At 34.1% G+C, this 13,088-nt stretch overlaps 1 protein-coding gene across 1 annotated transcript in view; it reads right to left on the bottom strand.

Moving 5' to 3' along the window:
• Window positions 1–3,916: 3,916 nt before the first annotated feature.
• Window positions 3,917–13,088, bottom strand: part of BTBD8 (BTB domain containing 8) — a 52,136-nt gene continuing 42,964 nt past the window's right edge. The window contains 5 exon segments of the mRNA XM_083359308.1: window positions 3,917–4,879; window positions 6,258–8,573; window positions 9,664–9,800; window positions 12,356–12,399; window positions 12,401–12,447. Coding sequence (XP_083215434.1) covers window positions 4,410–4,879; window positions 6,258–8,573; window positions 9,664–9,800; window positions 12,356–12,399; window positions 12,401–12,447 — 3,014 coding nt within the window. The 3' untranslated portion in view covers window positions 3,917–4,409.

The following is a 13,088-nucleotide window of genomic DNA, read 5'->3' as shown; positions in this document are numbered from 1 at the left end:
TATAATAGCAATTATGATCTAAACAAACAAACTGAATTTAAGCAAACAATGCCTTTGTTAATTGTATGACTCAGGCTAGTCAGCAATTCTATCTACAGCTCACACAGAGGTACAGTGAAAAGGTGCAAAACTCTCATTTTTATACACAACAAAAGAGGGAGTTTATTAATAATGGTTGGAAAATAGTTGTATTAGTGATGGTTAATTATGACTAAATATAATTAAGTAAAATAAAATTTGTCCTAGGCTAAACCATTGTTTTGGGAATGCGGCTCCCAGCATGCATCTCAGTGACTAACCTTAGTTTGGAAATAGTTTTACTAACAGAAAGCACTTCCATTTGTGCAAAATTGGGCACAAGTGATGGCACCACAGTAAAGAGATACTGTTGGTAATTTCTAGGAAGAAGAAAAGTATTAAAGGTCTAATACAGGTTAGCATAAGTCACTGGGTGCCCCCATGAGGAAGTTTGGAAATCTGCCCAGAGACAGAGAAGAGTTTGCCTGAAGTTGAGGTAAGTGTATTCAACCAATCAGAACTGATGGTGTAATCTGATGAGATCTAAACCTACTGTGAGGATATGTAGGACACGCTTGCTTTAATCCCAAATATTAGTTCTTGACTTCTGTACAGATAAAAAAGTTCTTCATATCTTCCCACCCACCTCTGTATGATTATTGGCTAACTAACTCACACCAAGAGAAATGAACCACCCAGTTTTGGGCTGGGCCAACACAAGGACAATAATAATGATCCCTCAGTACTTCAGAAAAAAAAATGAAGGATTGGAGATGTTTGCAATATTTAATGAAGACTGCTGAATGTGAACCTGTATAATGGGAGCAATGGCCTTGGGTGCAAAGAAATACTTTCTGATAGTATTAAAACACTATTGCAGGGGTATGAAAATTTAGCTACAAACCTCAATAGGCAAGAGTAAAGAGATACAGAAAACTGTCTTTTTTTAAGACATGATTTTGGAAACTGGACAAAAGCTATATTTTCACCTACAAATATTGCGTCTCTACTATATGAAGTACCGGTAAATTTGGTAAAAGTTTCCCATATAAGAAGTGATTGAGTAGTCACATTTGTATTATCTTAGTGTACCTTTCTTCATTTGTGAGTTTATAGATATATTTTAGAAATATTTTTAGAAAAAGTAAAATTTCCATATTGTTTAAAAGAGAAACCTACCCAATTTTGTCATTAGGTGATCCATATTTCATAGATCTGTATAAAGCTTTGTTCTTCTGCTTTTTATTTCAAAAATGAAAGAGTTGCTTAAATGCTTTCCATTTTGTGTTATCTCTAGATCTGTACCAAATATGTAGAAACTAATAATTTTTTAGGGCTCAGGCTTAGGAGTATTATTTTCTTCTCTACTCTCAAAGATTTAGCTTGGGTCCTCCATTTCTTTTCTAATTTTGTTTTTTTTTGTAATCAGTAAAAGGTTTTTTTAAAAAAACAACAACACCTTAGAACCAATTGTAATACAAATGTTATGTATTGCTACTTTCTACAATGTTTAACTATTATACAACTACTATTTATATTACAGTATAGAATATGAATGATCTTCATTCAAAACAGAAAAGCAAGCTCTGTAATGAGCAAACTGAACTCCTTCTGGAAATAAAAATCAACTCTTCCATGGCATAGAAATTATAATGTTTTATTGATTGCAAATTAATCCTGAAATTTTAAACAATAGTTATTCATCTGGCATGTTTGACACATTTAAGTTTCTAAATCTTTTTCCCTTTGTGTTGATATCTGCATTAATAAACAATTATTACTGCTTGCTTATTAATATTGACTAGTATATTTTACATCTTCTGCAATAATTTCAGGGTAGACTTTTCAAATAACAATACTCAATGTTTAAAAAGTACTGTGTATTCAAAATGTTTCTCACATTTTATCTCATCATCAATATAAGATTATCAGTATGCTGTAGTAGTTTATCTTTAATTAGTTTCCACTACATACAAGAAGAATAAGATTTTTTGGATTTAGTGAAACCATATCAGTTGTGCAAAAGTGTTGAGTTGTCCAGGAACACCTAAATCAGATTTCTCTGACATGAAATTTTTGGAAATCTAATCCAAATTAATTAGCACCAGATTGGGGAAAGCAAAACTGAAGAGTTTAGAAAAATAATCTTGTTTTAGTGCTCAAAGCATTTATCCCTGTGCTACAATTATTTGTACTGGATGAAAATGTGGTAAAAGACATATTCAGTTGTCTCAGCCTCCATCTATTATTTGAAGTGGGAATAGTGAAGATTTAGATTTGGGAATTCAGTAAGTTAGATGAGGCTATATGAGTTTCTAGCCAGCTTTATAGCTGAGTGGTAGTTTAATTCTCCTATCTAGGTGGTATTCTCTAAGTGAGAATGAGTGGAGTATTGATTTACAGAATTTAATTATGTATCTTGTGGAGATGAAGTGGGGATCAATGGGATATTTATGGGTTGCATGTGTGTCACAAATATAGTCCTCTAGTTAAAAGTATTATCATCTGAGCTCACTTCAAAAACTTGCTTCAATATAATTGAGCAAGCAGCAGATAAACATTGCTTTGTTCCCTTCAGTATAAATCTATGAGCCATCCTCTAAGAATAGCAGTATGAATGTGGCATGGTATCATCATACCAATTTGTGAACAATGCAACTTACACCTACACAATTCCACTTTTGATCACAGAAGGCAATGATCATAGAATTTTCATCGCTAAAGGCTAAAGATATTTGTTGGCATTGATGAAAAAGGAGAACCTACCAATTTTAAACTGTGCTAATCTGTAGAATGAAGGAATAACACAATGCCTCTAAAGAACCTGACAATTAGGGGCAAGGGTTCTAATGCCTTATATGGTTCTGTGGGAACAAGTTAAGAATATTTCAAGAGAATGGAGTACATAAAACCTGTAAGATTATTTCATTATCTGCCTAGTTCATATTTCCTCCTATAATAACATTCAATTAGTCTGTAGTGTTCCAAATTTAGCTCTGTGTTTTTTGAAGTTCAGTTGAACTTAAAAATTTATGCATTCAAGATATGAAAAGGAAGGATGATTTATAAATATCATTTTAGGTATTAATATTCACTTGTGATACAACTACTATATCAAGTACCACAATGAAGATCACCTGCAATTCTTTCTACAATTTCCTTCAAAAATATGAAGTTGGGATATTGTAGTTTACAATTCCTTCATTATAGCAATACAAGGAAGGCTAGCAGTTCTATAGGAATGGAAGAAACCAGTGGACCCATGGAGCATTCAACATATTGTAAAAGAAATAAACAGTTTTCCATACCAAGACTAGGATGCATCTAATCCCAAGCTATGCAGCACCAAGTACATCTCAGTGATATTCCAACAGAAGTCCCTACAAAGTTTCCCCCCCTGCTTTTTCTTGCAATAATAAATTGGATTCAATTCTTGGACTCAAATTATTTTAGTTTAAGTAAAATGTTTCCCTCACTCAAGAATTAACATACATGCTGAAGGCAAAGTAACATTAAATCATCTTACAAATTAACTGCAAAATAATTTTATTTTCAAATAAAAAAATTTCATCACAGAGGTTTAATGAAAAAAAAACTTTCTAAAAATCTGGTAGACATGTTGCTTTGTTCCTGCACTTGCTTGGATTAATTTCCTTGTAGCAGAGTTATCAAGAGTGACATACATACATCCTATTTGAAAATTGCTAGTCACCTTCATTTTCTCCAAAAAGAGGAATTGTTAATTACTGTATGCTTTTTTTACCAACACCACATTTTTCTTCTCTAAAAATAAGAATTATCATTCATTCCAATAATAGTTACGTGTAGCCTAATTTTTAAGCAATTTAAAAATTTATTGAAAGTTTTCAGAACAAAAAAGATACAAAAACAAGTCAGGGAAAACAAACCTACATGCTATTTATAAAGAAATTCAGAAACAGTTGCATCAAAAGTTTCCTGCAAATTCAAACATAAATACATATCTAGTATTTAAAATACTGTTGGCACACATCTTGACATAATCACTATGGATCTCTTATTTGAAGCTACTAAATGCAGAATGATACAAGAAAAAATTGGTAGCACGACTCTTTTTGCATTCCTATTTTAATTCATTGAACATCTAGGAAGGTATGACTTAGTGGTAAGTAAGGTTACACTAAGCCAAGATTTTTTTCCATACAGAATTCTTCCTAAGAAGTCAAGAAAAACAAACCAAAAATGGCTGCAAATGAAATATCCACTTAAATGATTTTACCTGCAAATAATGTTTTAATTAGAATTGGATCATTCATGCTTGACCGATATAATAGTTATAGGAAATATTGCAAAATATTTACTTGCAGAGGGAGGGAAAGAAAAAGAGAGGAGTCCTGTATCAAACAGATACCTTAGTGATGGGTTTCCAGTTCAAGAATTGTCCACTCCCCATGTGGGGAAGAACAGTCTTCTGAAGAAAAACTTGCCACTGTGATACTTGCTGAAGAATCATCCAGTGGAGATATTAGTTCAGTCCACTTACTGAAAGTGTCAAACTGTGCTTTACCCTGAGGTTGTGAAGTGTCTCGCGCCAGAAATAGTGTTTGGTTGATGAGATACTGTGCTAAGTTAAGGTCTTCGGGAACAGAAGTTTTGATGTCCAAGTTTGATTCCTGGTCAGATAACAATTGCCTGAGAAGAGTCCAGTCCTGTTCGGCAAACTGTTGATCTTCAAAATCCATATCTAGAAAATTCACTTCAGACTCCATGCTCTGCTCAAAAGCTTCTCCAACATCCATCTCATATATTGGAGATAGGGTTTTTGGAGGCCGATGCTCATACATGCAGGTTTGTGTCAATCTGTCACAATCATCTATGTCTCCTGAAATAATTCATAATACTACACATTGTAAAAATTGTACAAGTTTTGACTTTCTTTGTAGCGTGTGTGTACAGGTTACTTAATTCAGTGCAGTAGGACAATTACAACCAAATAAAGAAGTAAGAAGAAAATGTAACTGCATACAAAAGTTCACAAAAATTGTAGCTTTTAAGTTGTGTGTTTAAAAAATAAATGAAACAAAATATGGCTTATACATAAAGTTACCACTGGCAATTAACAATATACTGTACCTTCAGAATTAGAAAAAATTCTAATACAGAAAGAGGTAAGTTGTGTAAACCAACATTTAATGCACATGGATTTCTAAACCACTAAAGCTGCAACTTAAAATAGGAAGAAACAGAGTATAAAGAGGAAAGGGGAGGAACAAAATAAAAGAGGAAAGGAAAGAGAAGGGAGATATATTCACTGAGAACAATGACTTCAGCCAAGTCATCTTCAAAGGTGACAAAAAAAAAATCTTTCCCCTGCTCCCATAAGCTTATACTTAAAGTAGTATACTGTACATGCAAAGAGGACAGCTGCAAGCAAGAACAAGCAAGCAAACAAAAATAAGAGTTACAACTTGATCAATTATATCATTCAGAACACAAATTGTTTTAAATGTTTTGATACACAGAAATTAAAAAAACATTCAGGTGCACTGTGTGTATTGGGATATCGAGCTGAATTACTGTTTTAAGAAACATAAAACTAGACAAGAAGTTACCTAACTATATGAAGCAAGCATACATTTAGATATATTTGTTGGTTTCTAAAGCATAATCTTTCTCTTTTTTTAAAAAAAATGATCCCCTAGCTAGCATAATTTAAGAATATCCTGAAAGTATTTCAGGGTGCAGACTAGCTTCCTCTGAAGTCAATGTTAAAGCCCCACTGATTACAACAGTACAAGACTAATCCCCAACTTTGTGCAAAACAGAAACTGTAGTAATCAATATATCTATTCAGCTTAACAATGCAGAACACTTTAAATTAACAAATTTATTGCACATCCCACTTTAATAGATTATATATATATATATGTATGTATGTATGTATGTATATTTATGAATCATATAGTTTTTCAAACAAATGGATATATGAGCTGCTAATGTCCTTCTGGAAAAAAAAATAGGCTCAAGAATAGAACCGCAGCCTGCTCTTTATTTTATCCAAGATAACATTACCAACTACCCACAGGAACTGCAAGTTAACAACATATTCTTGACTATTCAGAATATGAACTTCATAGGAGTCTGCATAAAATTCCTAAGGGATTTACTAGAATTTAAACTCAGTCCCAGCTATAACTCTAATATTCCATTAATACTTAATATTTCAAGGAATTTAATTTTTTTTTATTTCTGTACATTACCTGCAAGTAAAGCAGTGTCAATGTATTCAGGGGATGCTGACTCTTTCATGTTACCTTCCTGAGCCAGGAAGTGACTCTTATAAGGATCTACAGGTTTTGCAGAGCTGTTCTTCTGTAAGTCAGCATTATCAAGTTGATGAAGATCCAAGTGGCAAGGTCTTCCTTGAGTTTTTGTGTCGTTATCTAAAAATTTATTGCACTGAAAGCCATTATTTCCTTCACCCTTAACTTCGGTGGAAGGTTGGCTTTGCCCTATTTTCTCAGCTTTCTCCATGCATGTTTGCTCTGTAACTGAAGTAACTAGAGTATCTTTTATGGTATGATCACTGTCCTGAGGATCTATAGAGGGCTTTTCATTTTTGTGCAACTTTTCTTTGTCATCTCCCTTACAATCCAGGAACCCATCCTCAATCTCCAATGAATATCTTGAATAAAATGTTTTGCTCTGGTGCTCATGGGAAACCCTATCAAAGACCTCAGAAGGTGTTGCAGCATCCAGAGTGCATTGCAGAGGAGTATGAATCTCTGCACCATCATCGGATCCCAGCTCTTCACATTCGTCCACTGACAGTAATAGGGAGCGCTTAAAATTTTTAGTGGCAGAGAATTCTCGACTTTCAATATCGTTTTCTGTTGCATCATCGAATGCTAGATTCACTATCCCGTGGAACTGCTGAACAGGAACTTCTGATGGAGGCATTTTGTCTGCAGCATTTTCATTTTCAGACTTTTCCTCTTCTGTCTCGTCCGCTGAAGAAGAGATCTGATCGGCTTCTTGAGGAAATTGTATGGTGGCAAAATTAGTGCTACCACCAGCGGATCCACTTTGTCTTTCTCCACTCTGACGCAACCATGCGGTTTCAGGCTTTTTTCTAGGGATTTCCTCATCGCTCGTGGATATTACCCGGAAGATTTCAGAGCTTTCTTTTTTCATTTTAACTTCTATTCTTAGACTTGTGTCATACATTTTTAGTTCTTCAGGTGTACTTGTGTCACTACTGCTTCTGCCAAGGAAATCATGGCATAACATGGTACTGCATTTTGAAATTCCCCTTTCATTTGATCCCTCATCATCCTGAGAACCGCCTGCGTCGTAATCTTCTGATCTTGGCTTGATATCATCTGATGACGTGGTTGCACTACCAGTATCTGATTCAGGACTTTCTTTCGGATCAAGCGCGCTGGAACTTATATTCCATTGATCGGCAAATGGAGCCTCTGAATTGTCATGGCTTTCTGGAGTTTCTGTAGCGTCAGTATCTTTAGACGAGCATTTTTCTGCAACTTGCTCTACGTAAGATTTTGACGCAGGCTCTGATTCCACCGTAGCCAACTGTGAGTCAGTCAAGGCAGACTTATCAGAAAGCTCATCAGCACTTTCAGAATCTATCACAAAGGTTTGGGAAGTAGAGGATTTTTTCTCTTCATGTTCACAGTTGGAACCATCAGTGACAATTTTTGATAGCCTGTGCGATGGGCCATTCACCTGGCTAATATCCTTTTCAGGTTCCGAGTTATCAAAGTAGGCAAGTGGTGTTCCTTGTACTAAACGGTTCCCATTTTTTGTTAAAGTTTCTAAGAAACTCTGGCAAGCAACAGACTCTGGAAGTGTTTGGCATTTTCCCATTTCATTTAAAGTCCAATGGGTGGCATTTTGGTTAATGTTCCCATGTGCAAAACCCTCATGACATTTAGTAGGATGCAATTCAAGGGTACATTGCTCCATCTTTTCATTTACGGGAGATTTATCATCCTCATTTTCACGAATTTGTTTGGCTGCCTCATCGTGCTTCATTGACATGCTCAGCTCTGAAACCAAAGAAGCTTCCAATTCTCCCTTGCAACCTACTTCTTCAAGGGGAATATTTTCTCCCAAAATAGATATATCCTGCCTTTGTGATTCAGGTAAAGATGCCCCGCTATCATTTTTGTCCTCTGGATTGAATTGGTGATTGCCACACGGTTGATCTTCCAAAGTAGGATTTTCAAGTTTAAGATCGGAATTCTTTTGCTCTACCCCATGTATGATTTTTGGAAGTGATGATTCGGCTCTGGGAGACTTCTGGCCTGATGGAGGTTTTAGAACGCTAGCTGTTTTCTGTTTTTGTTCCTTACTGTTTGTCATTTCAGTCTTCTTTGAATGAGTTTGGGTTTTGGTTGTTACTATTTTTACAGTAGCTTTAACTGAGGTTGCTTGTGAAGATTTAGCTTTTTTCTTCAGTGAAGTTAGTGTCATATCTTGTGTCACACCATTCTCTTCAATCTGTTTTGGAGAAAGAGCAGCCTTAAGTGGATTTGACAAATCTCCTTGTAGACCTAAAAAGGCAACATATTAGACTTATGTTACATTCCATTTACTAAGGTTTATTGTTAAGAAAACTCATATATATATATAAAACCCCAAAAATTATCAGTGGGGGAAAAACAGTAATATTTTATATTCTCCCTCCAAAAAGGGGGAAATGGAACAAAGACCAGGAAAAAAGGATGTTCAAACAGACAAAGCAAATCAGTATTTCATGTTCAAAAGAATTAGCAGGTACTAGGCCAAAATATAGGCATGATTAATAATTATCTTTTTTGAGCAATATACACTATGCTTTATGAATCCTGATATAAAGATTGCAGTTGGAAAGTCACATTATATCAATGTGTTTGTAAGAATAAAAAACAGACAGAGGGATATCAGAAGGTAAAATATGCCAGATGATGTCTGTAGCAATGGGAGCACCAGGGCTAAATCATCTTGCACCGCAAGATGACAGGCAATGGCATTTCAGGGACGAAGGGAGGATAGAATGCATTTAAGTTAGCAGGATATTGGGAGCAGGTTCCTTGGGAATCCAGGAGAGAGGAAAAAAATGGAATTTGCTTTGGCCCAGCATTCTTGATTTGATTCTCAAATAATCTTTCAAGAAACCAAACCACTGAACAGACGTTTGATATTAAATTACTAATTCAAATAGTACAGCTGTCACATTAAAATACATTTTTAAAAAATATGTAAAAATACATAATAGGTTTTATATTAAAATTTGCTGTTATTTATTGGTTGTGCACTTAACCTCCTTTGTGGTGAAATGTACATTGTTACAGACCTGAGAAAATACTTCTATGACTCTATCCATAATTACTATGCTTTGATGGATAGAATGCAGTTGTCACAGGAACTGCATTGTTAATTTTTAAAGAATATCCAATCCACCACATAGCCACAATCTCCCCAATTTTTTTAACAGGTTCCAATACAATGGCTGCTACTTTGGAATGAATCCCTTTAGTCCTCAATGAGGTTTACGCACACAAACTATACATAACATTGTCCATTCAGTTGTTAAGACTCTTGTGTACAAAAATTCCCAAACAGAAAACTTAGTCAAATGATAGTTACTCAACTTAAGTTTACCTTGATTTTTTGTAGCATTAGCTATATTTTTTGTCTTCTGCTGAGACACAGAACTGCCAGCTTCATTTCCCCTTTTCTTCACAACTGCTTGTGGTATGTGTTCATTGTTGCCTTTCCCAGTACATTTCTTTGTAACACTGAAATTAACAGACACTTTGTTTTATTTGCAAGTTTAAAGATTTTGAATAAAGCTGGGAAATTGTGGCCCACCAATTATTGCCAAACTATAGTCCATAACATTCCTCATCAGTAGCTGGGCTACGCAGAACTGGAGTTCAGCAATATCTGGAGGACCACAGAGACTCTATCCACAGCTACAGTAGGATGCATAAACACATGAAATGGCTTACATGCTGTTTAAAAAAGTAGCTAACGTCTTTACAAACAAAATCAGAATCCCCAAACCCCCAACACAAAGTTTGTAGACATTCCAAACTGTCAATGACTAGACTGCTTGGTTTTCCATATCTGAATATTATTAAAGCTCCAAAGATCTGTTTTATCATTATACAAGAAAGTCTACTCTAATTAGGGTAAGCATTTTGTCCAAAAGCCCCAGTAATGTGACTTCTGGAGGAGAAAATTGTGGACATAAGATGGCTCTGCATAAAGCAGAATTGACATCTACAGTGAAAACTGAAGTGATGGTGAGTAGACTGACTTTTCAAACCTCTCTGGATAAAAATGGGCATGGATCACTCCCAAGTACTTGAAACAGTTACTCCTTGCAAGAAGACTGCAGGACACAGGTCTCTGACAAATTTTAAGCACCGGGAGAGGATGGAATAGTCATATTGCTCAAATCTTGTTTGGCTCCTTTAAAAGGGCACTAGGTTCACATCCTTTTCTAATCATATTTGGAAATTGTTTATTAACTACTTTTCAGCTATTAAGAAACCTTTGGAAAGTCTTAAAACACCGGCTGAGTATGCCTTCAAACCTTAATGAAAAGAATTTTTAACTATGAGGTTATTTTTAAAAAAATAAACAGCAGAAAGTTTATTAAGACTTGGATCTTAAAAAGTTATAAAAAGAATCCAAATACATTTGAAATAAGATTTTTGATTTAATTATAAAGATAACTTGGTTTGAATTTTTTTTCTAGGACATAAAACAAATGAACAATTTTAAAAGTTGGACAGTAAAGGAAACTAAATATTTCATTAAAGAATATCTAAACCTGATAAATATCAACAAAATGAAATAAAATATTATAACACAGGAAATACTGAAGGAACATTTTGAAAAATGGAATCAGGCATTAATATCAATAATGTCTACAATGATGTTTGCTTCTGTGAATAGACTGTGTCCAAAAGACTCTGCGGAAGAAATTGCAGAAGATAAACACATTTTATCTGAAAAAACAGAGATGAAATTGACAACTTTTAGAGACAATTACAGACTATAGGAATTACATGGAAAAATATTTTCATTGGACGGTAGACAAATTGGTTGATGCTTTAAAAATCAAAAGGAAATTATAAATAATAAACCAAACATCCTCTGGATAACTCTTTTATACTGGATTTACAAAAGAGCTTATTAAATGGATGAATCTTGTGAGAAGGGATAAAAATGAAAATAAAAAAATCAAGTTCTATCACATTCCTTGAATGGATTAAAAATTAAGATTTTTAGAAGTAAAAGAAAGACATACATTGTTGGTTTATTTGATCAAGGTTAAAATAGGTAAGCTGTTATTTCGGGTAAGCCTTAATGGACTTTTGTTGACTGAACCGAAATGATGATGCTTTATGGATTTGTTTATAAATAAGATATGGGATATAGAATGAAGAGGTCATTGGTTATAAATTAAGAGGAGCTGAAAAGTTACTAAAATGAAGGTTGAAATCACTTCATTATATATTTCTTTTCTTTACTATATTCACTCTTTTTTATTTTTATTGTCTGCATTTTTTCTTTTCCTTTCCCCTTTTTTACTCTTTCTGCTTTTTTTTAGTTTCTATTAGTTTGATTATTGTAATTATAATCTTAAAACATGGACTGGGATAAGATCCTATCTCTTCCCCCTGTGCATCTTGCTCCCTTCCTCCCCCATCTTTGCCATGTTTAAACCAAATTTAATGTTACTATTTATTATTGCAATGTTCTGTATTGGTGTTATATTGATTTTAAGCTGCCTAGAGTCATGTATAGGTGAGATAGGCAGCATATGTTTAATAAATAATAAGTAATTTAGAAAATTAAAGAAAAAGCCCTAGTAATGTAAGTTTCCAGACACTGAAGAAGCATTTACTTTTATTCAAGCTAAAGTAAATGATACCCACCCACCTGAAATTATCCCAAGGCAATATGATAAAGTCAAGGACACAACAATGAAGTTGGGTTGTTAATGATATGTGGAATGAAATGTCCAAGAATGATAGCTGGGAACATTTTTTAAGATCAAATGGCTGACTAAATTTTGAGAGAGCTCAGCAACCTTTAGTTTTTTTTAAAATAATAAATAAGAAAGCAGTGCATAAATCTGCATTTAAGGATATAGCCATTGATTTTGTGTTTTGGCTATATGTAAACAGAGTTACCATTTTTTTAGTTACAACATGACTGAAACACAAAGTTTGGAATCAAATGCATGTTTCTACTAAGCAAACTTGATGGATTTATTTTCAGTAGAGATTTAAAATCCTAGCACATGAAAAATCTAATAATGTCCTTGTTAACGCACCTGTTTGTTGGACTATTAGCCTCAAGGTCATTAACATGTTTTTTTGGAAAGGGCTCCATTAGTCATCTTCGTACCAGATTTTGTTTTCAAAGCTATACAATAAAATAATAAAAAAACAGAATACAAAAAGCAATGAGCATTTGCTAAAAGTATATGTATGTGTATGTGTGCAAGAGAGTTTGTGTGTGTACAGTCTTATTTATTTAATAAAAATATGGGCATCCACAACAAAATATGGGACTCTAGACCATATAAATCTTGTATAAATATGTGTATAAACAAGCTTTAACCTTTTTCCTGTTCGTATTACAAACACTGATTATCCGAAAATCCTTCAAGCATTGAAATTGTTCCTATTCAATCATCTCTAATACTCACATTGTTCATCTGACTGACATACAAAGAAAAAAGGGAAAAATATTCTAACTCCAGGGCTTTTTTTCCTCATAGAACGCTCAGAACGGAGTTCCGGCACCTTTTTTGGATGGAACCTTGTAGGTTAGGCAAGGCAGGTTGTATGACATGTGTGAGTTCCGGCACCTTTTTCTTTTACAAAAAAAGCACTGTCTAACTCTAATCAAAAGTATATTCATGCAGCTTCCAATATGTTTGAGAGATTTCCCTAAGAGCCCATCTATATTTGCTATTGCCATTTTATTTTAAAATTGCGAATTAAACATATAAAAAAGAATGGGCATAATTAATACCTCTTTGTACTGTAATAAAAAAAGAA

This window comes from Vipera ursinii, assembly GCF_947247035.1.
Source record: "Vipera ursinii genome assembly, chromosome: 3".
Taxonomy (NCBI): domain Eukaryota; kingdom Metazoa; phylum Chordata; class Lepidosauria; order Squamata; family Viperidae; genus Vipera; species Vipera ursinii.
The sequence above is the reverse complement of the archived record's forward strand: the minus strand, read 5'-3'. Positions and strand labels throughout refer to the sequence as shown.